This window comes from Lepidochelys olivacea, assembly GCF_965140295.1.
Source record: "Lepidochelys olivacea isolate rLepOli2 genome assembly, chromosome: 2".
NCBI lineage: Eukaryota > Metazoa > Chordata > Testudines > Cheloniidae > Lepidochelys > Lepidochelys olivacea.
In genome coordinates, this window is record NC_140412.1 from 29637223 (window position 1) to 29665081 (window position 27859).

The 27859-nt window shown below is 40.1% G+C and overlaps 1 protein-coding gene across 2 annotated transcripts in view; it reads left to right on the forward strand.

Moving 5' to 3' along the window:
- Window positions 1-27859, forward strand: part of CSMD3 (CUB and Sushi multiple domains 3) — a 1240207-nt gene that overhangs the window by 299156 nt on the left and 913192 nt on the right. For both annotated transcript variants that reach the window (XM_084620231.1, XM_084620232.1), the window contains exon 4: window positions 13646-13840. In XM_084620231.1, coding sequence (XP_084476357.1) covers window positions 13646-13840 — 195 coding nt within the window. The remainder of the gene's footprint in view (window positions 1-13645; window positions 13841-27859) is intronic.

Sequence of the window (27859 nt, forward strand, 5' to 3'; positions counted from 1 at the left end):
AGCACATGTGCTATAAGCAAATATGCCTTAATAAGCTTCTTAGAGGACAATAATATGCCAGCACAGTCACACTTTTGATCACTTCTGCTAGTGTAGAAATCTGTCATAAGGTAATTATTGTTGTGCTCAAAGCGGTAAGAGATAAGGTCCAATGAGAAAACAGGCAAGTAAGAACAAAACAGAAAGTGGGAAGAGTGTTCTGCAACAATTGTGGGCGGCACGTTCAGAAAAAACAGTGTTCCAAAATCAGTTGCAAAAGTTGGCCTAACTATGTTTTATGTAGCAGAACAAAAAAGCTATGTTGTAGTCAAACCTTTCTAACACCACAAACGTCTTCTCTTCCTGAGTTTAGGACACTTGAGAACTCACACTATCCAACACATGCAAACACTTTCATTCAGCTTTTGAAATCAGAAACAAGACTTCAGTATAGAACCATTCTTCCTGTCAGTGCAGCATTTCAATACATTGCATGTGAATTATTCCTCCTTTGGAAGATCCAAATATACCAGGTTTCACTGTTGCATTTCCAAAGTGACGTAAAAAAACCAGATAAATACTTTTGAACTCAGAACAAAATGTTTTATCCCAGGATATTTTATATAGAGATTTCCAGGGAGTGAGGACACAAGAAATGATATAGCTAATATTGAGAGTGTCTCCCTTTTAAGGATCCTATAAATATTCTGAGCTGCATTAACAGGAGTGTCATATGTAAGATGTGGGATGAATAATAAAGATATGCAGCAAAAATTTCTTGTAAAGTGGAAGCTTAAAACCAGGCTGCTAACTCCATATTTAGGCACATAAATAAGGGATCTAATTTTCAATACTATCGCCAACAGCTCTGTGGCAAATTGCCAGCACTGCTGTGATGGGCCTCACGCTTTCTCTTCTTGGGGAGGGTTCAGGGCACCATTTCTCACCCCTGAACTGGGGTATTAACTGCCCCACTAGTGTCCTAGAGGAGGGGAGTGGAAAAGGGACCTGGGCCCGCCCTCTACTCCGGGTCCCAGCCCAGGGGCCTAGGAATAGCAGTAAACCGCTTGAACTAGCGGTTCCTTTCCCTGGACTACTTCCCTGTCCTGCTGGCCCTCTGCACAAATCAGGTGTCCCTTTACCTAGGGTCTTAGTTTTCTTAGCCCACTGCAGCACTTCTTTAAACTCTCCTCTGCTTCCGTCCAAACTGCTCTCTGCTCTAACACCAATCCACTCTGCTTCAACTCCTTTCCTTCTCTGATTGAAGCTGGGGGGGGGGGTTATCAGGTGACTGGCTTCAGGTGCTCTAATTGGCTTCAGGGGCTTTAATTGGCTTCAGGTGCTCAAACTTTCTTCCCTCTACAGGGAATAACACTCTCCTGCTGCCCTCTGGCCATGCTATATCACAGCTCCCATTAATGTCAGTGGCCATGGTCATAAATCATAGAAATAAATCATAGAAATGTAGAGCTGGAAGGGAACTTGAGCGGTCATCTAGTTTATCCCCCCATGCTGAGGCAGGACCAAGTATACCTAGATAATCCCTGACAGGAGTTTATATAACCTGTTCTTTATAAAGTCTCCAAGGATGAAATTTCTACAACCTCCCTTTGAAGCCTATTCCAGCACTTAACTTATCTTCTACTTGACAGCTTTTCCTAATATCCAACATAAATCTCTATTGCTGCAGATTAAGCCTATTACTTCTTGTTCTACCTTCAGTGGACATGGAGAATAATTGATCATTGTCCTCTTTACAACAGTACTAAACATATTTGAAGAGTCTTTGCAAATCCTACCCTTCAGTCTTCTTTTCTCAGAACTAAATGTGGCCAGTTTTTCTAATCTTTCCTCAAAGGACAGGTTTTCTCAATTTATATCATTTTTTGTTGCTCTCTTCTGGACTCTCTCCAATTTGTGCACATCTGTCTTAAAGTGCGGTACGCAATATTGGACACAGTACTCCAGCTGATTCCTCACCAGCATCTATTTGAACAGAACAGTTATTTTCTGTGTCTTGCATACGATGCGCCTGTTAATGCAACAAAAAATGATATTAGCCTTTGCTCGTATCCAGATCCTTTTCAACAATTCTAGCCAGTTAGTCCCCATTTTGTATTTGTGCATTTGATTTTTTCCTTCCTAACTGTAGTATTTTGCACTTATCTTTATAATTCATCTTGTTGATTTCAGACCAAGTCTCCAATTAATCAAGGTCCTTTTGAATTCTATTCCTGTCCTCCAAACTGCTTGCAACCCCTACTTCTACAAATTTTATAAGAATACTCTCCATTCCATTGTCCAGTCATTAATGGAAATATTGTATAGTACTGGACCCAGGACAGACCCATCTGGAATCTCCCTCACTCATCCTCCCAATTTGACTGATTGTTTAATTATTTGTTTCAGTATCTTTCCAAGTATCTAAGTTAGCATGACTGGTCTATAATTCCCTGTGTCTTCTTTGTTCCCCTTTATAAAGATAGATACCATATTTGCTCTTCTCCTATCCTCCAGGACCTCATCTGCCCTCTATGAGTTCTCAAACATAATGGTTCCAAGGTTACTTCAGTTGTTCCTTAAGTACTCTTGGGTGAATTTTGTCAGGCCCTGCTGACCTGAATACCAATAATTTATCTAAATATTCTTAAACATGTTCTTCCCATATTTTGGCTTGTATTTCTTCCCCCTGTAGTAATTAATAACAGTTAATATTAATTGTGTAAAGATTCCAGTCACTATTAACTTTTTGGGGGAAGATGGAGACAAAATAGACATTAAATACCTTAATCTTTTTAATGTTGTCTGTTATTAGCTCTTCTTCACACTAAGTAGTGATCAACGCTTTCCTTTGTCTTTCTCTTGCTTTAATGTGTTTATAAGAGCATTTTCTTATTGCCTTTTATGTCCCTTGCTAGGTGTAACTCATTCTGTGCCTTAAGTGATTTTGACCCTACGTGCAATTCTTTTGTATTCATCCTTAGCTATTTGTCCATATTTCCACTTTTTGTAGATTCCTTTTTGATTTTCAGGTCATTAAAGAGCTTCTGATGCAACCATTTTGACCTCTTACGAATCTATGATAGTATAATGTAGTTTGTGAGTTGAGTTGAATATTTGCAAGAAATTGTTAATATAGCAATGTCAATGCCATGTTTACAAGGGTAAACCTGCCACTCGTCTTTTTATAAAGACTATGGGTAAAATCTGGAAGTCTTTAGCTGGACAAGTCTCTTATTTAAATCACTGGGAATGTTCCTTGAGCAGAGACTGAGGGCTTGGCTACATTTGCCGATATAGAGCGCTGGGAGTTAAACAAGCCTTCGGAGACCGCAGCAGGGAAAACACTTCTGTGTGTTTACACTGTCAGCTGCAAGCACACTGGTGTGGCCACATTAGCAGCTCTTGCAACGCCATGAAGAGCAGTGCATTGTGGTAGCTATCCCAGTGTGCAAGTGGCTGCAGCATGCTTTTCAAATGGGGGGAGAGAGGCGGAGTGTGATAGGGAGTGTGTTCTGTGAATGTGGGGGGAGAGACTGTGTTTTGGAGGGCAGAGAGTGTGTCAACATTTCAACAGAAAATTCATAACCAACTCTAATTAGCTCATGTTCTTTTTCATTCTCAGAACTACGTTTCTGTTATTGTATCGGTTGCTTTGGTGGAAAATCTCTGTCCCTTCCACATCAAGGTCTTGTAATCCAAAAAGAGAGCTGGTGGGAAAATGAAAAAAAAAATCAGTTATTTTCATTTCAAAGTGTTCAAATCTGACCATTTTTCATTTTTAATTTTTTTGAGAATTTAAAAAATATTTTTTTCAAAATGTTTATAAAAAATGTTTTCAAAATAGTTATCAACATTTTTCAATTTCAGTAAATGAAAAAGTTCAGTGACCATTTCCATAATGTTTTAGATAAAAGCATCAGAACAAGGCACAGCTTTTAATGAAAAACTAAGGTTTTGTTTGTTTGTTTTTGCTTTTGAGAAAAGAAAAGTTCATGTTTTGAGGGAAAAAAGTCATTTTCTATAAGAAAACCTTTTGATGGAAAATTTTTCACAAGCTCTACTTGTGATACATCTCAGTACAGAATTAAAATAAAGGACTATCCCAAGGCATATATTTATTTGAGTATAGTGAAAATTAAGAAACTATTTTTAGGGCATGATGACTATCACAGTGGAACCTGGAATCCTTGAATGTCACTTCTTCTCAACTCTTGTTGTCCAAAACAGGGTCATATCAGTAACCTTTCTTTAACTTCACATTTGTCTTTTGTTTGACATGTGTACATATAAACACACAGCTCACCTATCAATCTGTTCCACAGGAGGAATTCTGATTATATTTAATGGAAGTTATGTGCAGGGAGTGCCTCCAGGCCTGGGTTCTTAGGCACTTAAATCTTCAGCACATACCAGCCACTCTCTCCATTTAGCCAATGACTGCACTGCACTTTTAAGCAGGAGGGGGTTGTCTGGCTGGCCAAATGAAGGGAATTGCTTTCTGGCTTTGGGGTGTGGGATAGATGAAAACTGCTGTAAATGAATCAGCGTGGGCACTGACTCATCCCCTGGGAATGAAGGGCTTAAAAGGGGCTGTGCCTTAACCCTCCCTTTTACACGGAGCAGGCTGAGGCAGCACCCACCCTCCCTCCCCTTTAGGTGGTAAAATATCAGGTCTGGTCAAGACCTGCTGTGGGCATTATGCTAACAGCCTCTTTGTTGAGTGGGACTGGGAAGGAATTTTTCCCTTGCCACCATATTGGTTTGGGTGCAGTTGGGGGGTTTTTCGCCTTCCCCACAGTAGGCTCTGTTCATGCATGGCATGATGGGTGGTAGCTCATTATGTAAGTGTGGGGCAGATGTCCAGTGCAGGTACTCCATAGGAAAGGTATACAGTGACCAGATAAATGGTTTGGAAAAGGACTTAGAAAGAGGTGTTCGTTAAAGGAATTAATTGGGGGAGGGGGTTGGGGACTCCTATGATTGATACGGCAGGGAGCCAACCCCCCATTATTATAGCACACCTTTGGATTTGCTGGAGGGACCTGGATAGAAAAAGAGGGGGAGCTTGTGAAAGCCCCCCCCCCCAGTAATTGTGGAATAAATAGGTTTTACCTGCACTGTATACTTTTATCTGCCAGGTAGTCCCATCTAATAATAAAGTTGCAGCCTGATTAAACCCATGCAAAATGTCTCCTGTCCTTCTTTTGGTATAAAATCATTGCATGTCCCTCACTGAATTCAGATTAGCTAGGTTCCGCTATTCATATAATAGATTCAGGAGATAGTAGAGCATGTGTTTCCAAATATAAAGAAGCATACACTATAGCAGAAGTAGCTTGGATTTCATCTGTGTGTAGAGGGCCAGCACCACACATATATAGTGCTTAAATCCCACGTAAACTAAATCGGGATTACATGATACATTGGTTTTAGGCTAACCTCTGCCCAGAGGAGAAGTTCACCCTTATGTTGTAAACCTCCTACACTTTCATAGAAAACAGTGAGATGAAAAAACTTGTGGTTATTGGCATATCTAGCTTCCTCTTTTAGCTCAGAATTTGCATGTCCCATACTACCACAACTAACTTCTTACATTTGAAATATCAATTATTTATTTCTGGGTACGCAAATATATATCAGCTTTAGTGACTGACTTAAAAAACAAACTCCATGGAACATCAAATATTTATCTACATATGTATGTGTAGTTTAGAATGTTTGCTTTCAGAGTTGATCATGCTTTTACAGTGCATTGTGCCTAATAAAGAAGAGAAAGATGAATTACTACATCTGCTGGATGCAATTCAAATTTACAGTATGTTCAAAGTCCCTGTTCAAGCATCTTTAACTAACTGATTGATTAATTATCTGTGCTTGAGACTCAATACTGTATATCGAGTGAAAAGTTGTAATTTGTACCAGTTTGTTTAGTCTTTTTTAGTTTTTACTAGATGCGAGATTTTTTTTAACAATAAACAATGGATTTTTTCCCAGATCCCATGAAGATTTATATTTGTATTGTGTAAATTAGACCAAATTGAATTTAGTGATTCTTAAAGGTTTCTTCCCAGTTCTATATGTCAATTAATATAATTATTTTGATTATTAATATTTGAATAAACTAGGAGAGCTACCAGAAAATGGATGTAATAGGGTATGCTTTTCTTGTAAATAAAAAACTGGAACATGATAAATTAGCATGTGTATAATGAATTTCAAACAGGTATGATTTTATAAAATAGTTTTGCAAGTATTTTTTTCAATGAGATTTGTGGTTCATCATGTCACAACTTGTATGTTTTGTGTGTGTATTTAAATAACCAGATTATGGAATATTGCTTTGAATGGGGATTTTACTGTTTGCTACAGTTGTTCCAAGACCCTCAACAACAAAGGGTCATGAAGGGCTAGGTTGCCTTAATGTAGTAATAAGTACTCCAATACAAGGAAATATCCCCTGTTTTAGGAGAGAGGGGAAATTTTTTAATACAGTTTTATCCCCTGATTTTAGATATGCTGCATGATAACACCAAAGTACTATGATGTGGGTGTGAAATACCTTAGATATGTAGCTTTTAACATAATTGTCAAAATCCAGTAGTACTCTAACCTTTACATGGCTTCCTCTTAATTTCTGGATGCAAATGATGTTGTGGATTTTAATCTATTATTGCATAAAGCTTCAAATGATTTGGGACAAGATTAGTTTTGAATGCATCCCTCTTTTTAAAAGTTGAGGTCAAGGCAGTACTTAAAGTGATCAGAAAAAGGGGGAGGGGGGTCTGTCATAACCCCAGCCAAGTAAGATTTTCATGCACTTGATACAGACAATTCACCATTTCTTTTATACATATATCACATAATTGCATTAAAACTTAGTTCATTATGCTGTTTATATGTATTTATTGTTGTGTTAAATGCATCATACAAATTAGACAACATGCATCATACAAATTATTGAAACAAAATACTTCCTGTGAGTTTGGGAATAGGACATCTGTGGGGTTCAATGAGTTTCAGTGCGGTTGGGCTCTTTCTGGAGATAGAGGGCTGAAGGTGCAGTGAAATTCACTAGGATTGGAGTCTCTGAGGAGAGGGGGCTGGTGGTTCAGTGAGATTTGCTGGGTTTCAGGATCTCCTTCTTGGATTTGAGGGCTGAGGGGTGTAGAGATTCAGTGGGTTGGGGTCTCTCTGGGATTTGGGGGTCTCTGGACATAGAGATCCTACTGGGGTGCAGTGAAATTAAGTTTGATTGAGGGTTTTCTCTGGGTATAGGAAGTGAGATTCAGTGGGGTTGGGGTCTCTCTGGGGTTTAGGGTCTCTGGTGTTTTGGGGTCTCTCTGGGGTTATGGGCTGAGGGTGCAGTCACATTCAGTGAGATTTGGGGTCTATCTGGGAAAAGGTGTAAGGGGTGAAAATGGTCAGGGGTCTCCCTCAGGAATTAGGGATGAAATTACAATAGATTGGGGATTTCTCTTGGGGAGATTAAGAGGGAAGTGACAATGGGGTAAAGGTATTTCTTGAGGTTGGGTGAAGTGATGGCTTGGGGTCTCTTCTGGGGTGAAAAAAGATCTTGGGGCCCATTTCAGGGGTGCAGCCTCTGCTGTCCCATCCCCTTTCCTCCTCACTTCTTCCCTCACTGCTAGCCTGGCTCTGAGCCTGTGGCTATAAAGTGCTGGGTGGCTGGTTCCATGCCCCCTGTGGCTTCTTTTGGCCACTCCCAGACTTCTAAACTGCACCTGGCCAGGTCCCTCCAGAGCTGCTACATCAGCTGCTCCCCAAGCTCAACTTTGCTCCTGTCCTGTGGTTCCTTCCCCACTCTGAACTCTAGGGTACAGATGTGGGGACCTGCCTGAAAAAAACCCTAAGCTTTTTTTTTTTACCAGCTTAGGTTAAAACTTCCACAAAGTACAAACTATTTTACCTTTTGTCCCTGGGCTTTATTGCTGCCACCATCAAGCATCTAACAAATATAACAGGGAAAGAGCCCACTTGGAAATGTCTTTCCCCCAAAATCCCCCCAAGCCCTACACCCCCTTTCCTGGGGAAGGCTTGATAAAAATCCTCACCAATTTGCATAGGTGAACACAGACCCAAACCCTTGGATCTTAAGAACAAGGAAAAAGCAATCAGGTTCTTCAAAGAAGAATTTTAATTAAAGAAAAAGTAAAAGAATCACCTCTGTAAAATCAGGATGGTAAATACCTTACAGGGTAATCAGATTCAAAACATAGAGAATTTCTCTAGGCTAAACCTTAAGTTACAAAAAGACACAAAAACAGGAATATACATTCCATTCAGCACAACTTATTTTATAAGCCATTTAATCAAAATAGAATCTAACGCATATCTAACTAGATTGCTTACTGACTTTTTATGCTTAAATAAATTTGTTAGTCTCTAAGGTGCCACAAGTACTGCTTTTCTTTTTACGAATACAGACTAACACGGCTGCTACTCTGAAACCTGTCATTATGCAAGGCACTGAATTTAGCCGTACGGAGTGGAAGTCTATCAACTTCATGAAAAAACTCATACAGATACAGACAGACATCATCTTTCTTTCCAAATGCAAACAGATGGACATCATACCAAAAGGACTGAAGGTAAAAAATCCATTACAATCTACATACCACACCGACTATGCTGACAGCTTGTGCCACACGCGCTCAAAGAAACTGCGGAACCACCTGATCAACATCTTCTAGAGCAAACAGGGAAAGATTAAGAATGAGCTCTCAAAACTGGACACTTTCATAAAAAAAAAAAAACCTTCCACACAAACTTCCTCTTGGCTGGACTTTACAAAAACTAGACAAGCCATTTACAACACACACTTTGTGTGCTTCTCTACAAAAGAAAAAGGACACTAAACTATCTAAACTACTACATGCCACAAGGGGCCACAACAGTGGTTTCCTTAACCCACCCAGCAATATTGTTAATCTATCCAACTATACTCTTAGCCCAGCAGAAGAATCTCTCCTATCTTGGGGCCTCTCCTTCTGCCCCTCTACCCCCACGAACATGATACAGTTCTGTGGTGACCTAGAATCCTATTTTCGACATCTCCGACTCAAGGAATATTTCCAACACACCTCTGAACAACATACTAACCCACAGAGACCTTCCTACCAAGACTACAAAAAGAAGGATTCTGGGTGCACTCTTCCTGAAGGTTGAAACAACAGACTGGACTTCTACATAGAGTGCTTCTGCCAACGTGCACGGGTTGAAATTGTGGAAAAGCAGCATCACTTACCCCATAACCTCAGCCGTGCAGAAAACAATGCCATCCACAGCCTCAGAAACAACTCTGACATCATAATCAAAAAGGCTGACAAAGGAGGTGCTGTCAGCATCATGAATAGGTTGGAATATGAACAAAAGGCTGCTTGGCAGCTCTCCAACACCACTTTCTACAAGCCATTACCCTCTGATCCCACTGAGGGTTACCAAAAGAAACTACAGCATTTGCTCAAGAAACTCCCTGAAAAAGCACAAGAACAAATCCGCACAGACACACCCCTGGAACCCCGACCTGGGATATTCTATCTGCTACCCAAGATCCATAAACCTGGAAATCCTGGACACCCCATCATCTCAGGCACTGGCACCCTGACAGCAGGATTGTCTGGCTATATAGACTCCCTCCTCAGGCCCTACGCTACCAGCACTCCCAGCTGCCTTCGAGACACCACTGACTTCCTGAGGAAACTACAATCCATCGGTGATCTTCCTGAAAACACCATCCTAGCCACTATGGATGTAGAAGCCCTCTACACCAATATTCCACACAAAGATGAACTACAAGCCCTCAGGAACAGTATCCCCGATAATGTCACGGCAAACCTGGTGGCTGAACTTTGTCCTCACCCATAACTAGTTCACATTCGGGGACAATGTATACCTTCCAATCAGTGGCTCTGCTGTGGGTACCCGCATGGCCCCACAGCATGCCAACATTGTTATGGCTGACTTAGAACAACGCTTCCTCAGCTCTCGTCCCCTAACGCTCCTACTCTACTTGTGCTACATTGATGACCTATGGAAAAGAAGCCCTTGAGGAATTCCACCATGATTTCAACAATTTCCATCCCACCATCAACCTCAGCCTGGTCCAGTCCACACAAGAGATCCACTTCTTGGACACTATGGTGCTAATAAGCAATGGTCACATAAACACCATCCTATACCAGAAACCTACTGACCACTATTCCTACCTACATGCCTCCAGCTTTCATCCAGACCACACCATATGATCCATTGTCTACAGCCAAGCTCTACGATACAACCGCATTTGCTCCAATACCTCAGACAGAGACAAACACCTACAAGATCTCTATCAAGCATTCTTACAACTACAATACCCACCTGGTGAAGTGAAGGAACAGATTGACAGAGCCAGAAGAGTACCCAGAAGTCACCTACTACAGGACAGGCCTAACAAAGAAAATTACAGAATGCCACTAACCATCACCTTCAGCCCCCAACTAAAACCTCTCCAACGCATCATCAAGGATCTACAACCTATCCTGAAGGACGACCCATCACTCTCACAGATCTTGGGAGACAGGCCAGTCCTTGCTTACAGACATCCCCCCAACCTGAAGCAAATACTCACCACACAACCACACACCACACAACAGAACCACTAACCCAGGAACCTATCCTTGCAACAAAGCCCGTTGCCAAATGTGTCCACATATCTATTGAGGGGACACCATCATAGGGCCTAATCACAGCAGCCACACTATCAGAGGCTCGTTCACCTGCACATCTACCAATGTGATATATGCCATCATGTGCCAGCAATGCCCCTCTGCCACGTACATTGGTCAAACTGGACAGTCTCTACGTAAAAGAATAAATGGACACAAATCAGATGTCAAAAATTATAACATTCAAAGACTAGTCAGAGAAGACTTCAATCTCTTTAGTCATTCGATTACAGACCTAAAAGTTGCAATTCTTCAACAAAAGAACTTCAAAAACAGACTCCAATGAGAGACTGCTGAATTGGAATTAATTTGCAAACTGGATACAAACTAGATACAATTAACTTAGGCTTGAATAGTGACTGGGAGTGGATGGGTCATTACATTAAAGTAAAACTATTTCCCCATTTTTATTCCTCCCCCAGCTCCCACTGTTCCTCAGACATTCTTGTCAACTGCTGGAAATGGCCCACCTTGATTATCACTACAAAAGGTTGTGTAGTGATAATCCCTGCTCTCCTGCTGGTAATAGCTCACCTTAAGTGATCACTCTCATTACAGTGTGTATGATAACACCGATTGTTTCATGTTCTCTATATAAATCTCCCCACTATGTTTTCCACTGAATGCATCTGATGAAGTGAGCTGTAGCTCACGAAAGCTTATGCTTAAATAAATGTGTTCGTCTCTAAGGTGCCACAAGTACTCCTTTTCTTTTTGACTTTTTACAGGAGTTCTGACCTGCATTCCTGCTCTGGTCCCAGCAAAAACAACACACAGACAGAGAGAACCCTTTGTTTCCCCCGCCCCTCCAGCTTTGAAAGTATATTGTCTCCTCATTGGTCATTTTGGTCAAGTGCCAGCAAGGTTGTCTTAGCTTCTTAACCCTTTACAGGTGAAAGGGCTTTTCCTCTGGCCAGGAGTGATTTAAAGGTGTTTACCCTTCCCTTTATATTTATGACAGCTCCCCTCCAAGATGGGCTGACAGGCCAATGCATGGGTGGTGCCTTGGGAGCTGTATGTGGTAGCAGCAGTGGTAGAATCTCTGTGTCCCTCAGCAATCCCCCTTGAGTTTAAAAAAATTCCCATGTCTGTTTACCCCCCCCCACACACACATATACACACACTTTAAACACTGGATCAAGGTGGTTGAGATAGAGGGGTTTTGAAGGCAGACAACAGTGATCAAAGGCATAAAAAACTCTTATGGAGACAGATTGAAAAGTTTCACCTTGTTTCCCTTAGAATGGAGAAAAAAGCAGGAGGACATGATAAAAGTAGAGAAAGTAATGAAAGGTATAAAGAAAATAGATCAGGAATGTCACAATTTTCAGGGTATCTGCACCTTTAACTCCCACTCCATGGTCTTCTCTGTGCTCAGGTCTCTTGCACACACCTCTCTGGAGAGGGACCCAAGTCCATCTCCTTTCTGACCAGGGGCGTTTTAGGCTGCAGTCCACTTGCACTTCACTTTGATTATTCTAAGCGGATCTGACAAATGGTCAGCCCTTACTCTTTAGTTTCTCTCCAAGGACAATGTCAATGATATAATAGTGACCCAAACTGTTCTTTCAAAGCAGAGCATATTTATTAAAAAAGACAAAAGCCTACAGAGAAAACATATAAAACAATAAAAGATCTAGACACATACTAAACGTACCAGAAGTGACCCATCAGCCCTATAGGGACCTGGCAGGTTAAAGCCCTTCTAACCCCTGAACAGGTTTGGGTCCCCCCTTGGACTAAAGGTCAGTCCATTTGTTGAAACTCTCTCGGTTCAAGCTTGCCCTTTGTATTCCTAGTCCTTTTTTTGTGTCTTGCCTCTCCTCTGGGACTGTCTTGAACCAGGATATGCAAGCCATCTGAGGGGTGGTACTTCTCTGGAGCTGTTACAGTCTTGGCCATTTGGCCTAATCATTCCCCATTATTTTAGCTTTTGCATGCGGTTGCAATATCTATCAACAGAAGCTTCTGTTCTCCCTCTCTCGGAACACAAGAACAAGGGGACATTCAATGAAATTAAAATGTGGCAATTTAAAAACTGGTAAAAGGAAATACTTTCACCCACTACCTGTAATTAGAATGTGGAACATTGGGGTGTCATTATTTATAGAATGATGTAGATCTGACTCACAAGGCAAGCAACTCTGCAGATCCTAATTTGGGGTGAAAAATTATCCATGGTATATTTGATTTACAAGGAAAAGAATGTACAGTTTATAATTTGGGGTGAAATCATGTGGCTTGGATTTCTTGGGGTAACAGTTTACCCAGTTTGATGTTCCATCTTACAGCCAATCATATCTAATTTGCTTAATTTGCAGTTTCCTCACCCATATTTTAATCCACTCAATGTGCAATGAGCCACTTTGCATAGGAAGGCAATATGTCACTTTTCCTTGGTAACTTAGATTTCTTTTTAGGTAGGTTGGGAGGGAGAAAGAGGTTTTATCCATATGGAAATTATGAAGGATTCTTGCCTAGGTGATTAACAGTACCCTCATTTAGCCATTTTAGTTTCTTTCTTGGGGAGAGGAACTCCCAACTTTGGCTGATCTGTGGGTCCTTAGAGAAAGTGTCTCACACAGTATGAACCGTTTTGTTATTCTCTTTACTTCTTAGGTGGATCCTATTTTGGGGTAAACAGAGAATAGCTTTTCTAGTTTTTGAGGGCCAGAAGGAATCAGTAGTTTTGAATCATTGAAGGCATATCTGTGTTATATATCCCTTACATAGCTTGAAATTCCAACACCGTCCTCAATATACCACACTCTCAAAGGGCCAAATCAGCGTGGGGAAATTATTGTGTTAAGTGCTGTACCAACACACATGAAGACACACCCCTGCCCTAAATGGTCACAATTTACTTTTACAAATAGTTAATATAGTATAGACAGTGATTTATATAAAAATGATAATTAATAAATTCATATTTTCCCTTACAGAGTTACAGAGTAGTTCTTGTGGCAATCCAGGAATTCCACCAAAGGGTATCTTGTCTGGTATGAAATTTGATGTTGGTGATAAAATCCACTACAGTTGTGTAACTGGATACATTTTGGATGGCCACCCACAGCTTACCTGCATAGCTAACTCAGTGAACACAGCATCATGGGATTTCCCAGTTCCTATCTGCAGAGGTAAGAAATGCTACGATAATCTTTCTTTAAGTATTTAATGTACATTTATGAATTGAAGCAACTTACTATTTCTCTAAAATAAATTTAACAATTTACTTGTTATCAGCCTTACTGTATGCCCTTCCTAATTGTTCTGCCAGTTCTGTTTTTAAAACCTAGTTCTTCCCCCTTTTACAATAGATGAAAAAGATAGAATTCTGAACTAGATACTTAGTGTTCGATTGTGAATATGACTGATGTGGCCACACAGGGAAATAAACAAAAGAATTTAGGAGTGGGGTGGGGCTCTATGACATTGTTATTTCCCTATGTGGGTATGAGGCGGGAAGTCAGACAGCATTGCTGAGCACGAGGAGGAAGTAAACCACACCCTATAAAAGGATTCAGTAACTTAGTTTCCTCTTGAAGTAAGGGGAGATGGAAGAAATTATGACCATGCCCATTTACTTATGCACAGTGAATGCTGAACATTACATAGTTGTTTAGTCATAATGTCTCAATATAGTTTCTAATATACAAATTCCACTTCACATTTGGAAAAATGTCACCAATTGCAAAGTACAGTTTAGAGAATAATTTTCAAAAATATTTCTGTGCTGGAATAAATTATCTCATAACTACAACAAATAATGCACCATCATAGGACAGCACTGCACATTTCCTGAAGAAACTATTGACCTTTTTATTTACTTATTTTTATTGGTCATTCATACATTACAATTATACTGGCTGAGAATCATCATTTCTTTAGATCTGCTTCATGAAGCATTTGGTCACACTCTTTTGAAGATATCTGTTCTTCAAGAGTCCAATGCTGCACCTAATAAAGTTAATGGAAGTCTTATCAGTGGGAGCAATTTATCACACAAGTTATCAATTAGCTACCTCTACTAAATGAAGTTCAGAGGGAGAAAATGAAAACAAATATTTACTTTCTGTCATCTTACATGTCTGTTACTTTTACTCATGGAAATGGATCCATTGATGACAGAAGTAAAGCAAGCACGATTTGGCCTTTATTCTTAGCTATTTTGTTTCAACATGAGAAATACCTTATGTAGATTTCAATCTGAGGGACATATACTCAAGGTCTCATGCTACCACCAGTTAAACATTATTGGAGCTCCTAAAACTATAGATAACTTTCTAGCACAAAGTGTATTGCATCCATCTCAGGGTAATACTATATTAGACCTCATTCTGGTAGATAAAGATGAATTGATCACAGGCCTAAGAATAGATGGCTTCCCAGGTGCAGGGGATTATGACTTAATTTAATTTATGTGCAAACAGAATATAAAGGCAGCCAGTAATCTGTTGCTTTAAAAAGCCCATTCCTAAAGCTGAAAACAATCAGGAGAAAAATTGAGTAGGAAGAAAAAAGCCAGAGTCATGCCAGAATTTTACTGGGTAAATGGAATGACCCAGGTAAACTATAAACTGGTTAGTTTAACACTGATCCCAGACAGAATCATGGAACAGCTGAGATGGGACATAAACAGGACCCCCACTTAACCTGGGGCTAATATATCTGCCTTCTATCACACTCCTGTAGCCATCTGGCCCAACCTTGTCACAGCAGCTATACTTACTTGAACAAAATCTATTTTAATAAATGCCAGGACAAACATCTAGAAAAAATTAATGTAGGTCACACTAACAAAATTGGGCCTCTATTCTAGAATGCTGTGACACTAAAAACGGTTTAGGGGTTATAGCAGATAAGCAGTTGAACATGAGATCCCCATGCAATGTTGTTGCTAAAACCACAAATATAATCCTCAAATGTGTAAGCAGGAGGATATCAAGTAGGAAGAAGGTGATGGTAGTACCTCTATATATGTCATTGGTGAGACTGCTGAAATTCTGTGTCCAATTCTGGTCTCCCCACTTCAAAAGAAAAAATATTCAGGCTAGAAAAAGTGCACACATTTTTAATACTGAAGATAATTCACCACTGAAACAACTTAACATTGTGTTTGATGGATTCTCTGTCACTTTAAGTCAAGTCTGTATGTCTCTCTAAAAGATATCTTATAGCTCAAATAGAAATCACGGGCTTAATGCAGAGATTATTGGGTGAGGTTCTTTGGCCTGGATCGTGCAGGAAGTCAGACTAGGTGATCACAATGGCTCCATCTTGTATTAAAATATATGAATCTGTGTTCCATATGACAAATACCTAGGCTTATACTGGATATAGTAGCCTTTGGTACTTCTTTTTAACAGGTTTCTCACCACTTTGTAAAATGCTTTAATTATCCAATATATAACTTTGCGGGAGTTTGCTAAGAGTGATTACCCTATAATGAGCTTCCTGTTGCTTTCCCTCAATTTCTGGTGGAGACTTTCCTTGATTAAATCCTCATCCTTAGGGAGTTTCACTGCTAAGTGTCTTATCACTCCCTACCAATGGCCTTTACATTAAGAAGGAATATTATGCAGTGAATGTGTGTGTGTATGTATGTACCAGAGGTCGGGAAGGAATTTCTTCCAATTCTGGGGAATTCCTGATGAATAATTCCTGGTGATCTTTTTCAGATAAATGTATGATTTTTGATCCCTTTTATTTTGATTAGTTGGAGTGCAAAAAGTCAAAGTATTTTCCACTCCAGCAGTTGCTGAATTTCACTGTCTGCTTCTCAGTGAAATTCATAGCATAATGTAAATGGAGCTAACCAAAGAAGAAACAAACCAAACAACCCTGCAGTCACTTTTAGCACACTAGGAATGGACTACATAATTTGTAGCATGTTTGGATCCCTGTGAAATAGACTCTTGTAGGCAGATATTCTCTGTCTCTCATCATTCACAGGTAAATTCCAAGGATTCACGTTTTTAGGTCATTTCAGTGAATGATCTTTCTCCCTGGGAGTGTGATCCTGCAATCAGATCCTTGTGGTTGGGCCCTTTCATCTAGGTGGATTCCCATTTAAATCAACAGGGCTTCATCTGAATACAAAGGTATAACCAGGAGATTGCAAATGCAGGATCGTGGCCTAGGTTTCCTGGAACGACATCATTACACATTTTTAGATGCTATATTTTTGTTACCAAATGTTCTTTTTGTTTTTTTGTTTTTGTTTTTTGGAGATTCCAGTAGGCTTCGTCAGATTCCTCTGATTCAGCATTTTTAGTGGTGGGAGCGCTGGTTGGTTTGTTTCTACAAGTCTCTTTTGATTTCTGCTGGAAAATGAGTACCTCCAGTAATCAGTAGCACAATAGACTCATTGCTTCATTTCAAAACCCAATTGCCAACTGGTATCCATAATAACCTACTGAAAATTTTTACCTGAAATTTTCACAAGGCTGTCAGGCATTCCTTGAAATAATGTAATATTTATTGGATTTACTAAAAGTCCAAAAATGTTAGTTAAACTAAAAACAATTTGGGTTTATTGTGTTGTGAAGTGGTCAATTATACTGTGCATAATCCATGACCAGTTTTTAAATAAAGCCTGCTTCCTTGACATATTAATTTTGATAAGACTGACTTTAATGGTGAAAGATGACAAGAGTTTCATCATATTGCCTTCTATTTCTGAGATAATGTAGAAATTGCAAGCTGCAGCATAATGCAGGAGGGTAGGAATAATTCACTGAAGGCTAATAAATAAGGTCAAAGTTATATATAATATTGTCATTCTGTAAAGGTTATATTAATTAAACAATTTGGTAATCAGGGATAGTATTCTGACGTTTATATTTTAAAAGGCTGTTCTATTCCAAGATAAAAGAAGCAATTATATTACGGAAACTTTTATTCTAATGCTGCTATATTTTGTTTAATTTGGAAATGAATTTTAATTGGGAAAAAAAGTGTTAAGAAAATGATTTTATTTTAATTCCCAGAGATTTTACAAAAACTGTTTTTAATCCAAAGGTGTTATATTATATCATTTGCAAACATCTCAGTTTGCACATGTTCAGTATAGTTGTGCTCAGAGTTTGTCAACTAAATCCTAATGAGACTGAGACTTCAACAAAGAGCACAGAGTGAGTCAGAGAAAACAAGAATAAGTAGCTGTGTGGGAGAAGTAGAGACACCACTGGAACAGGAACAGGCTGGAGGGTACACAGGCAGAAGGAGTCAAGCTAGGGCAGAAGAAGAGAATGGAAAAGATTCCTGAGTCTCACCATTCCTCTGCTGTCAGCAAATACCGGTGAAACTCACTAGCAAAGTGTGTGTCCCATCCTAGGTTAGTTCTGGTCCACCTGAAGAATAACAACCTACTACTGCTATCTCTGCAGTTACTCTGTTAGCTCAAGTTGCAGAATGGATGAGATCTAAAGGTTCTAAGCCAGTAGTCAGTAGGATTCCACATCATGGAATTTCTGTTTCTGCAGTTTGCTTTTTCAGAAACCTAGTAATTATACAGACGATATATTTAATATGTTAAGGTTGCAACATATGGAAGCACTCAAAAGTTAGGTGATGCCAGAATTAAAGTTACCCATGCAACCGTAGTTCAATCTCTTTGTCCACATGCACTGTGATACAGTTAGGGTTGCCAACTTTCTACTCCCACAAAACCAAACACCCTTGCCCTGCCCCTTCTCTGAGGCAGACCCCTTCTCAGAGGCCCTGCCCCTTCTTGGGGAGCCTGCCCTGCTCACTGCATTCCACCTCCCTCTATCACTCACTATCCCCACCTTCACTTACTTGCTCATTTTCACTGGGTTGGCTCAGGGGGTTGGGGTGTGGAAGGGGTTGAGGGCTCTGGCTGGGGGTGCAGGCTCTGGGATGGGGCCAGAAATTAGGAGTTCAGGGTTCAGGAGGGGGCTCCAGATTGAGACAGTGGGTTGGGATATGGGAGAGGGTGAGGGCTCTGGCTGGGGATGCAGGCTCAGAGGTGGGGCTGGGGATGAGGGGTTTGGGGAGCAGAAAGGGCTCTGGTTTGGGGCTGAAGGGTTTAGAGTGCAGGAGGGGACTCCAGACTGGGACGGGGGTTGGAGTGCAGGGTGTGGGTGAGGGTTCCAGCTGGGGGTGCAGACTCTGGGTGGGGCTGGGGATGAGGGGTTTGGGGTGCAGGAGGGGACTCCAGGCTGGGGCTGTGGGATTCGGCAGATGGGAAGGGATCAGGGCTTAGGAAGGGGGTTCAGGCATGGGAGGGGGTGCAGGCTCCAGGGGCGCTTATCTCAGGCAACTGCCGGAAGCAGCAGCATTTCCCCCCTCCGGCTTCTACGCGGAGGTGCAGCCAGGCAGCGTTGCGCACTGCCCTGTCCGCAGGTGCCACCCCTTCAACTCCCATTGGGCATGGGTCTCGGCCAATGGGAGCTGTGGAGCTGGTGCCTGGGGCGAGGGGCAGCGTGCGGAGCCCCCTGGCTGAATCTACGTGTAGGACCTGGACGGGGGACATCTCACTACTTCTGAGAGCCACACAGAGCCAAGGCAGTCAGAGAGCCTGCCTTAGCCCTGCCACACCACTGACCGGACGTTTAATGGCCCAGTCAGTGGTGCTGACTGAAGCCACCAGAGTCTCTTTTGAACCAGGCATTCCAGTCGAAAAACAGACACCTGGCAATCCTTGATACAGGCCTTCTGATTCCATGATATTTTTTTCCACAGGACCCCTGCTTCATTCAGTGCACTGGTTGGATGGAACAAAAGGCATGAATCAGGATTGTGCAGTTAATGACATAGTTGTCTGTAGAACACCACTTCATTTTCTGCAGAGGTTGGAAGGTGTGTAGTGAATGAAGCAAGGGACTGCAGGAAGAGGAAGGATGACCATTCTGGAGAATTAGATTCTGTCCCTGCCTCTTCCAGAGTTCGGCTCAGAATTACAGACAGCCTTCAGTGCCAGATTTTTAAAGGAATTTAGGCACCTAAAGATGCAAATAGGCAACTAGTGGGATTTTCAAAAATACTTAAGAAAATCATCTCTCATTGAAATCAATGCCTACATTGCTTCTGAAAAGAGGACTTATCTGTCTAAATTACTTACTGAATGGAGCAATGTATAAATATCTTTAAAATCTGGTCTTAAACTAAACTTTTCAGATGTTATAGTCCTTATTTTATGGGTGCTTAATTTGAAAGCCCAGGACTCAGCACTCACAGTTGCAAGTAGAGTCACGGAGAGCTGAGCTTTGAACATGTAAATGCTGCAAAAAGGCTAAGTGGTGGTCTGCCACACTAGATAAGGGAGTCTAATTTAGATGTAAGGGGTAACAAGGAAAGAAATACAAATAATATGGAATTGGTAGTTACAGATATAAACATTCATCCAGGTTGGAGAAGCAATGGAATATGGACAAGCAAAGGGTCAGTATCCAATGGAAATACACCACCCTTTAAACTATACAAGCATTCAAGGATCAGAAGCAAAAGAGCCTTCACCTCATTCAAGAGAGGATGGTTTATTTATTTATTTAATCTGACATTGTGAGTCCACTTTCCAACAGCAAAGTTGTGGTATCAACCCTGCCCTCTCATCATATATAGCAATTTGGCTCATGAAATTTATATTGGAAGTTACATGATGCTCATTAAGTTCCCTTCAGCATTTTAATGGGGAAGCAATTCTTCTGTCCTAAGAAGGCTTTCCATAGCTGAGCTCTGAAATGAAGCAGCCAGCCAAATGAGGAAGAGGGCTTGCATGTCCTGAGGTTCCTTCCCAGGATTCCATGATATGAAGTTGTGGAGATTGCAGGAAGTAGGGTTGCACCTCCCATTAAAAGCAAAACTCTGATGGCTGAGCAAAAATTCTTTGCTGAATTCCTGTCAATGCCAGTTTAAGTATTATCTTTTGCTCTTTATATGCAAAAATAATCTGAAGAGACCACCTGAGCACAGTAGGGTCCCAAACATCCACACTTACCAATAAAGCATGTTGGGAATTTTCTGACAGAATATAGAACACATTGAGCACCAAATATTTGAAGGGATACTAATTTATTCCTATATCCTCTGGTAGGGAAATTATTTCTGTTGTAGAAATTCCTGGAGGCTCTCTCTTCAGGAAGGGAGGTGGAACAGATCCCACACAGAGGTAATTACAGAAGCATGGAATTAACTCACTTTCATCTAATCTTTTCCCAGTTATAAGAACTACTTTAAGGAAGGCTTTTTGTCCTTCAGAAAGTGTGTAACCCTTCCCTGATAGGAAAATCTTAGAATAGAAATACTTAGACAGCTTTAACTATAGCAGAAGCTAGTGTGCCAGCTCTCTCTCTCTCTCTCTCTCTCTCTCTCACTGTGTGTGTGTGTGTGTGTAAGTAATGGGGAGATCCTAGACTATGCACGACAACCTTCCATAATACAGATAGTATGGAAGAAGAGAAGGACGTCTCTTGGACATCTTTTAAGAATGCCCAATAACAGGCTACTTAAACAAGTATTTCATTGGCAACCTGGGGATAAGAGATGGAAAGTGTGACCTAAAGTCACAGTCCATAGTGCACTAATGGCTGAAGTAGCGTTACAACATCAAAACATAAAAGGGCTGAAAAAATAAGCCCAGGATAGGGATGATTTTTATTGTTTGGCTTCTGCCTTATGCACCTATGGTGTGGAGAGGATGATGATGATTATGATGATGATTTAAATAGCGATAGGACTGAAAGCCAACCCACCAAAATGTCTGCTGAGTAATATAGAATCATAGAATCATAGAATATCAGGGCTGGAAGGGACCCCTGAAGGTCATCTAGTCCAACCCCCTGCTCAAAGCAGGACCAATTCCCAGTTAAATCATCCCAGCCAGGGCTTTGTCAAGCCTGACCTTAAAAACCTCTAAGGAAGGAGATTCTACCACCTCCCTAGGTAACGCATTCCAGTGTTTCACCACCCTCTTAGTGAAAAAGTTTTTCCTAATATCCAATCTAAACCTCCCCCACTGCAACTTGAGACCATTACTCCTCGTTCTGTCATCTGCTACCATTGAGAACAGTCTAGAGCCATCCTCTTTGGAACCCCCTTTCAGGTAGTTGAAAGCAGCTATCAAATCCCCCCTCATTCTTCTCTTCTGCAGGCTAAACAATCCCAGCTCCCTCAGCCTCTCCTCATAACTCATGTGTTCCAGTCCCCTAATCATTTTTGTTGCCCTTCGCTGGACTCTCTCCAATTTATCCACATCCTTCTTGAAGTGTGGGGCCCAAAACTGGACACAGTACTCCAGATGAGGCCTCACCAATGTCGAATAGAGGGGAACGATCACGTCCCTCGATCTGCTCGCTATGCCCCTACTTATACATCCCAAAATGCCATTGGCCTTCTTGGCAACACTATATCTTAATAGTGTTCAGTTTGCAGGCACATCAGATATCCAGATCAACCATTTTTGTGCTATTGTGTCTAGAAGAAATGTTTGGAAAAAATAGAAAAGACATTGAATGAGCCATTCAACTTAATTATGCCCTTACTTTTTCCACAGGCATTTCTGCACCTTCAGCTCAGTTGTGAGAGCAAATCTGAGTGCTTGAGCATCTGACTGAGGTGCACATTTTGTGGGGGGCAAGATGTGTTTTAGACTTTTGGATTAATTATCGTCCAGTATATTAAGCTCATTTTCCATGCTTTGTCAAATTGCATTTTTAAATCTGGAAAGGTCATTAATTTATTCTCTCCAAATGGTTCTTAGAATTCTATACTTGTCCTTCCAACATGGTTATCTAAAAATTGTATTTTCTCTCTTATTGTGTAATGGATTTACTTCCCTTATATAGGCTCCAAGCTATCTGTATAATGCAAAAATGTTCTAAGAGTCAAATTTGAGTTAGAGCATCCAGCTCAGTATTAAATATTTTCCCATTTTCTGCATTCAGAAGCTGCTGGAGAGGAAAATTATGCTAACTATACATCACTGATATATTCCCATTGGTAAAGTAAATCAGATTAATTTTTGAATGATTGGCATTTATAGGGCAGGTATAAAGGCAGAGAGTAGGAAAAATGCATCTGAGATGGTCTAAATTGAGGCAGGATACTAAGCTTTCCTAGAGGAAGCAGATCTGCTTATATAATATCAATAATACTCTGTGCCTATACATTACGTTTATCCAGAGGATCTCAAAGCATTTTGAAAAACAGAAAATCAATTCAACCTCTCAGCATTCCTGGGGGTTGATTATACAGTAATATATGCATTTTATAGAAGGATAAACTGAGGCACAGATTTGTAAGTGGTTTAGTGGCAGTCATAAATAAAACCTAGCTCCCCTGAGCTCCTGTTCTAACCATAAAGCCACACTCCATGCCTATAGGTTGATTTGTATCCTAGCTCTACATGGCCATGCAGGAGAGAAAGTGAGAGTAGGGGAAGTAAAATCTATCCTCCATCCCACTATCACAGTCTACCTACCCCCAGTGTGCCAGTCAGTGGAGCTAAGATGGCCTGGGGAGGGAAGCAAGCTGCTCCAGCTAAAGGGCTGCAGTAAATTACTTTCCCCCACTAATGAGTTGGAAGCAAAGAAGGAACAGACTCCAGGATAACAGTTCCTCCCCAGGAGCAGCCACATGCCACCTCTTCCTCCGGGCTGAAGCTAAATCTCAATCTTGCCCTAAGTGACTTGAATTTAACCCACATTGGGTTGTTAAATTAAAAATAAAAAAGAAAAGAAAGCGAAAACCTTAATTGCAATACCAAAAAATGTATCTCTGAAAGAAAGCAATGACTTATATATCTGATAACTAAGCCCATTTTTTTCATTTTTCATTTTAAATTCCAGTTGAGATATTTTAAAGCTAATAACCTAACTCAGTAGTCATGAATGGCTGAGGTTCCCACAGTTCTTAGATTAAGGAACTCAGATGGTACCACAGTCTACAAATGGTAATGACAGTCCCCCCCAAATTACACATGAGAATAGTTTTTATTTTGTGTTTTTAGTTTGATGAAAAAGGATTTTCAATTGAGATAACAGCATGGTGTAAATGGGAGGGGGAAGAATTCATTTTGTGGTTTATATTTATGCTGAAAGATCTTAGTTGCCTCTGAAATCTGTAATTTTTATACAATAAAATGGAAACAAACATATACCCGTATGAACTGCACTGACATTGCTTTCTATCATATCTTGGCATATTCGCCTTTTCTCATTATCTCGGTGTCATTATCTCAGCACAATATTTGGTTCTCATTATCAGGGTCATTTCACATAAATGTACAGTCCCAGTCACAGTTTATGTGAACAAATATAGTTGATCCTGATGAGGAATAATCTGTGTGTGTGTGTGTGTGTGCACGCACACTTCTGTCTCTGTCCATAGAGACATAATACCCAATCCTGAACTTACTCAAATTAGTTGTGCAGTGGTGAAACTCCACTGAATTCACTGCAGTTGCTGCTCCTGACCAACACTGACATGAGATGAGAGTCAGGAAGCATGGTATTATAAAATAATATAAATATTTATAAATATACAGTGTTACACTAAATAGATATTATTGACAGACCCAAAAATAATAATGTGGTATGTATTTCTCAGCCACAAAAATGTATCTGTTATGTTTTAAATATGACTTTCAGATACTTTCATTGTCTACAATTATTTGGATAAATGTTCCAGAGCTTTGTCATCTTACTCTTCATTTATAAAGAAAATGTCTATGTAACAAAACTCTTTTCAAAGTTATGATTAGCTGAATGTCAAGTAACCATTGTGCATATCTGTCAAAATTCATACATGGCCCTCATGGTGGGTTTCCACAATGCAGAGATATTTAGATATTTTCTTACCTGCTGGAATTATTGTTATTATTATTCATTATTTGTATTATCATACAACCTAGGGGGAGCTCATGGACCAGGACCCTGTTGTAGTCCTAGTCACTAGGTGCTGTACAAATACAGAACAAAAAGATGGTATGTGTACTAAAGAGTTTATAATCTAAGAATAAGACAAGGGACAACAGATAGATAAAGATGACTAATTATTTTTTAGGAAAAAGACAAATTCTTATATGCATATTTTAATATTATGGATGTATGTTTGAAAAAATCAATCCCATTCATTTTTATAGTTCATATTAGAATATGACTTTCACAATAAACGTAAGACCCCATCAGCCCACAAAGGCTGACCTTCTCTTCAATATCAAAGCCCTTAAAGGGATGTTTAAGCCTAATTCCAAATGATCAGTGACATTTCCCAAGTTTAGATATACTTTGCTGTTTCTAGTACTAGGGCTATTTGAGCTCTAGCCAGGCTATGGAGCAGTATAGTAATCTGAAGAGTTATATAGTTCCAACTTGTGCATTAATTGGCAATTTAATGTATTTGGGTGAGAATCCTCAACTGACTACCACAATCCAGCTTTCATCCAAGTCATTTTAAAGGAAAGGATTTGGACTGCATATTGCTATTTTGCAGTATACAAAATTCTGTGTCACATCACCAGGAGAGGGCAGGAATCTCCACCAATACAGAAAGGAGCTGTCTAACAAGAACATCAAGGACCTTTTAGGAACTCATTTTGACATGATTTTGGACTTCCTCTTATAGGCAAGGGAACAGATCATCAGCTGGTGTAAATAGTCATAGTTCCACTGAAGTCAGCAGATGATCTGGCCCAAAGTGAATATGTCTATAGTCCCCTGTGTTTGCATTGATTAGGGCAGTATCTTTCTCAGTGGTGACATGTGTAGTCCCTTGAACCAGACGATGCCACAAAAAGGGAATATGGGGAAATAGGCAAGAAGAAATAGAAATTACTCTAAATGAGGGATAGTATTACCTAGTGGGCATAGAATAAATTTTCAGGGATAATGCTCATGAAGGGAATGTCATCACAGATGCACGCAATTAATACAGGAGCAACAGAAACGGAAGAAGTGGAAATGGGCCATACTTGACCCAAAGGATCTACAACTAGCCATGAGATCAAAACTGGTAATGAAGATCATGGGTGACCTTTTATTTTATTTATTCATTTTTTTTGAGGGTACAAGTACTGAAATAGAAAAGAGAAGCACAGTCTCTGCTTAAAATAACCAAACATGGAATTAAACAAGATGGCAAAAATCTTGGCACTAGTTCAGGATTGAAACAAGGGGCAGTTACAAAACACTAGGTACAGAATTTTAGGTCTGGCCTTTTTAAAAGTCTCCTTTAAAAATATGGAGTGAGGAGTAAATAACATATGAATCATATTTTCAGATGTCCTTGAACTACATATTTACAAACACTGTTACAGAGATATAACAAAGTGAGATTTACACCTGAAAAATGTAAATGAATTAATCTGGGAAAATTAATTTGAAGCAAATATATTGAATGGGAGTGAGAAACCTGAAGAACTGCAACGCTGAAAAAGGTCATGGGATGATAGCAGGCAACAATTTAAATTATTTGCCCTGAGGATTAGATCAACGACGTCAATGCCGCTGCATAGTAGTAGGGGGTTTCATGCTAATACATCACCAGTCCTTCATACATGATATAAAACTATGTCCTGGCCAAGTGTGTATCTTAAAGATCCCTTCATACTTTTGTAAGAGGGGAGGTGTTAGATCTGCAGTCCTGGACTAATTCTAATTTGGAAAAGTATGTTCTGTTTATAGTACCTAATTATATCACTACAGTTTCAAATGAATATAGTATTTTATTTCACTTCCTACCCTTCTATGGGCATATATAATATTTTGTAAAGCACACTGAGATACTTTGAAATGGAAGGAACTACAGGTAAACTCCAGTTTTATGAACTCATTTTTATTAAACTGTTTAATTCAAAACAACTTTGGAGCCTCCAGCCTTTCACTAGGCTTGTTATTTCTCCAGATTTTATGAAATCTTTGGCTTTACAAAAGCTTTGGGGTTTTTTTGCAGTTAATCCATAAAATTAGGGTTTACCTGTATATAAATGTGAATTACAAGAATACTACTTAGATGCTAAATAGCACTGTGCAAACACTAAGATATAAAGTAACCTATTAAATTTGGAAGGCAACAGTAGCAAAAATAATTTCTCTGCAGTGAAAACCCTTTAAAGGTTTTGAATTATTACCCTAAGAGCAAAGGTAATTGCCAGAAATGCTGCTGGAGGTAAAAGATAAATTCCATTGCTGAAATTCTGCCTTGATGCTTTAACATTCTTCAAGGCTATATCTTTACTGAAACCAAAGAAAGATAATTGATTCCTCTATGGAAACTGAATCTTGTCTTTCAAGTATTAATTCATTCCTCCTTTTAAAGTGAAATTTGAACTTTCTGACAGTATTTATCAGTTTGAGCCTATGCAACATGTAGTACAGGCTGTATGGAGGAGATTTTTTTTTTTTTGTCTTCAGAATAATAATACAGTCAGTGGCCTCCAAGTAATTATGCTGGAACAAACTGTCAGTGAAAAAAGAAAAGGAGTACTTGTGGCACCTTAGAGACTAACCAATTTATTAGAGCATAAGCTTTCGTGAGCTACAGCTCACTTCCTCAGATGCATATCGTGGAAACTGCAGCAGGCTTTATATATACACAGAGAATATGAAACAATACCTCCTCCCACCCCACTGTCCTGCTGGTAATAGCTTATCTAAAGTGATCATCAGGTGGGCCATTTCCAGCACAAATCCAGGTTTTCTCACCCTCCACCCCCCCACACAAATTCACTCTCCTGCTGGTGATAGCCCATCCAAAGTGACAACTCTTTACACAATGTGCATGACAATCAAGTTGAGCTATTTCCTGCGCATTGTGTAAAGAGTTGTCACTTTGGATGGGCTATCACCAGCAGGAGAGTGAATTTGTGTGGGGGGGTGGAGGGTGAGAAAACCTGGATTTGTGCTGGAAATGGCCCACCTGATGATCACTTTAGATAAGCTATTACCAGCAGGACAGTGGGGTGGGAGGAGGTATTGTTTCATATTCTCTGTGTATATATAAAGCCTGCTGCAGTTTCCACGATATGCATCTGAGGAAGTGAGCTGTAGCTCACGAAAGCTTATGCTCTAATAAATTGGTTAGTCTCTAAGGTGCCACAAGTACTCCTTTTCTTTTTGCGAATACAGACTAACACGGCTGTTACTCTGAAACCTGTCAGTGAAAAGTAGCTTACTCACAGAAACAGAGCTCATTGA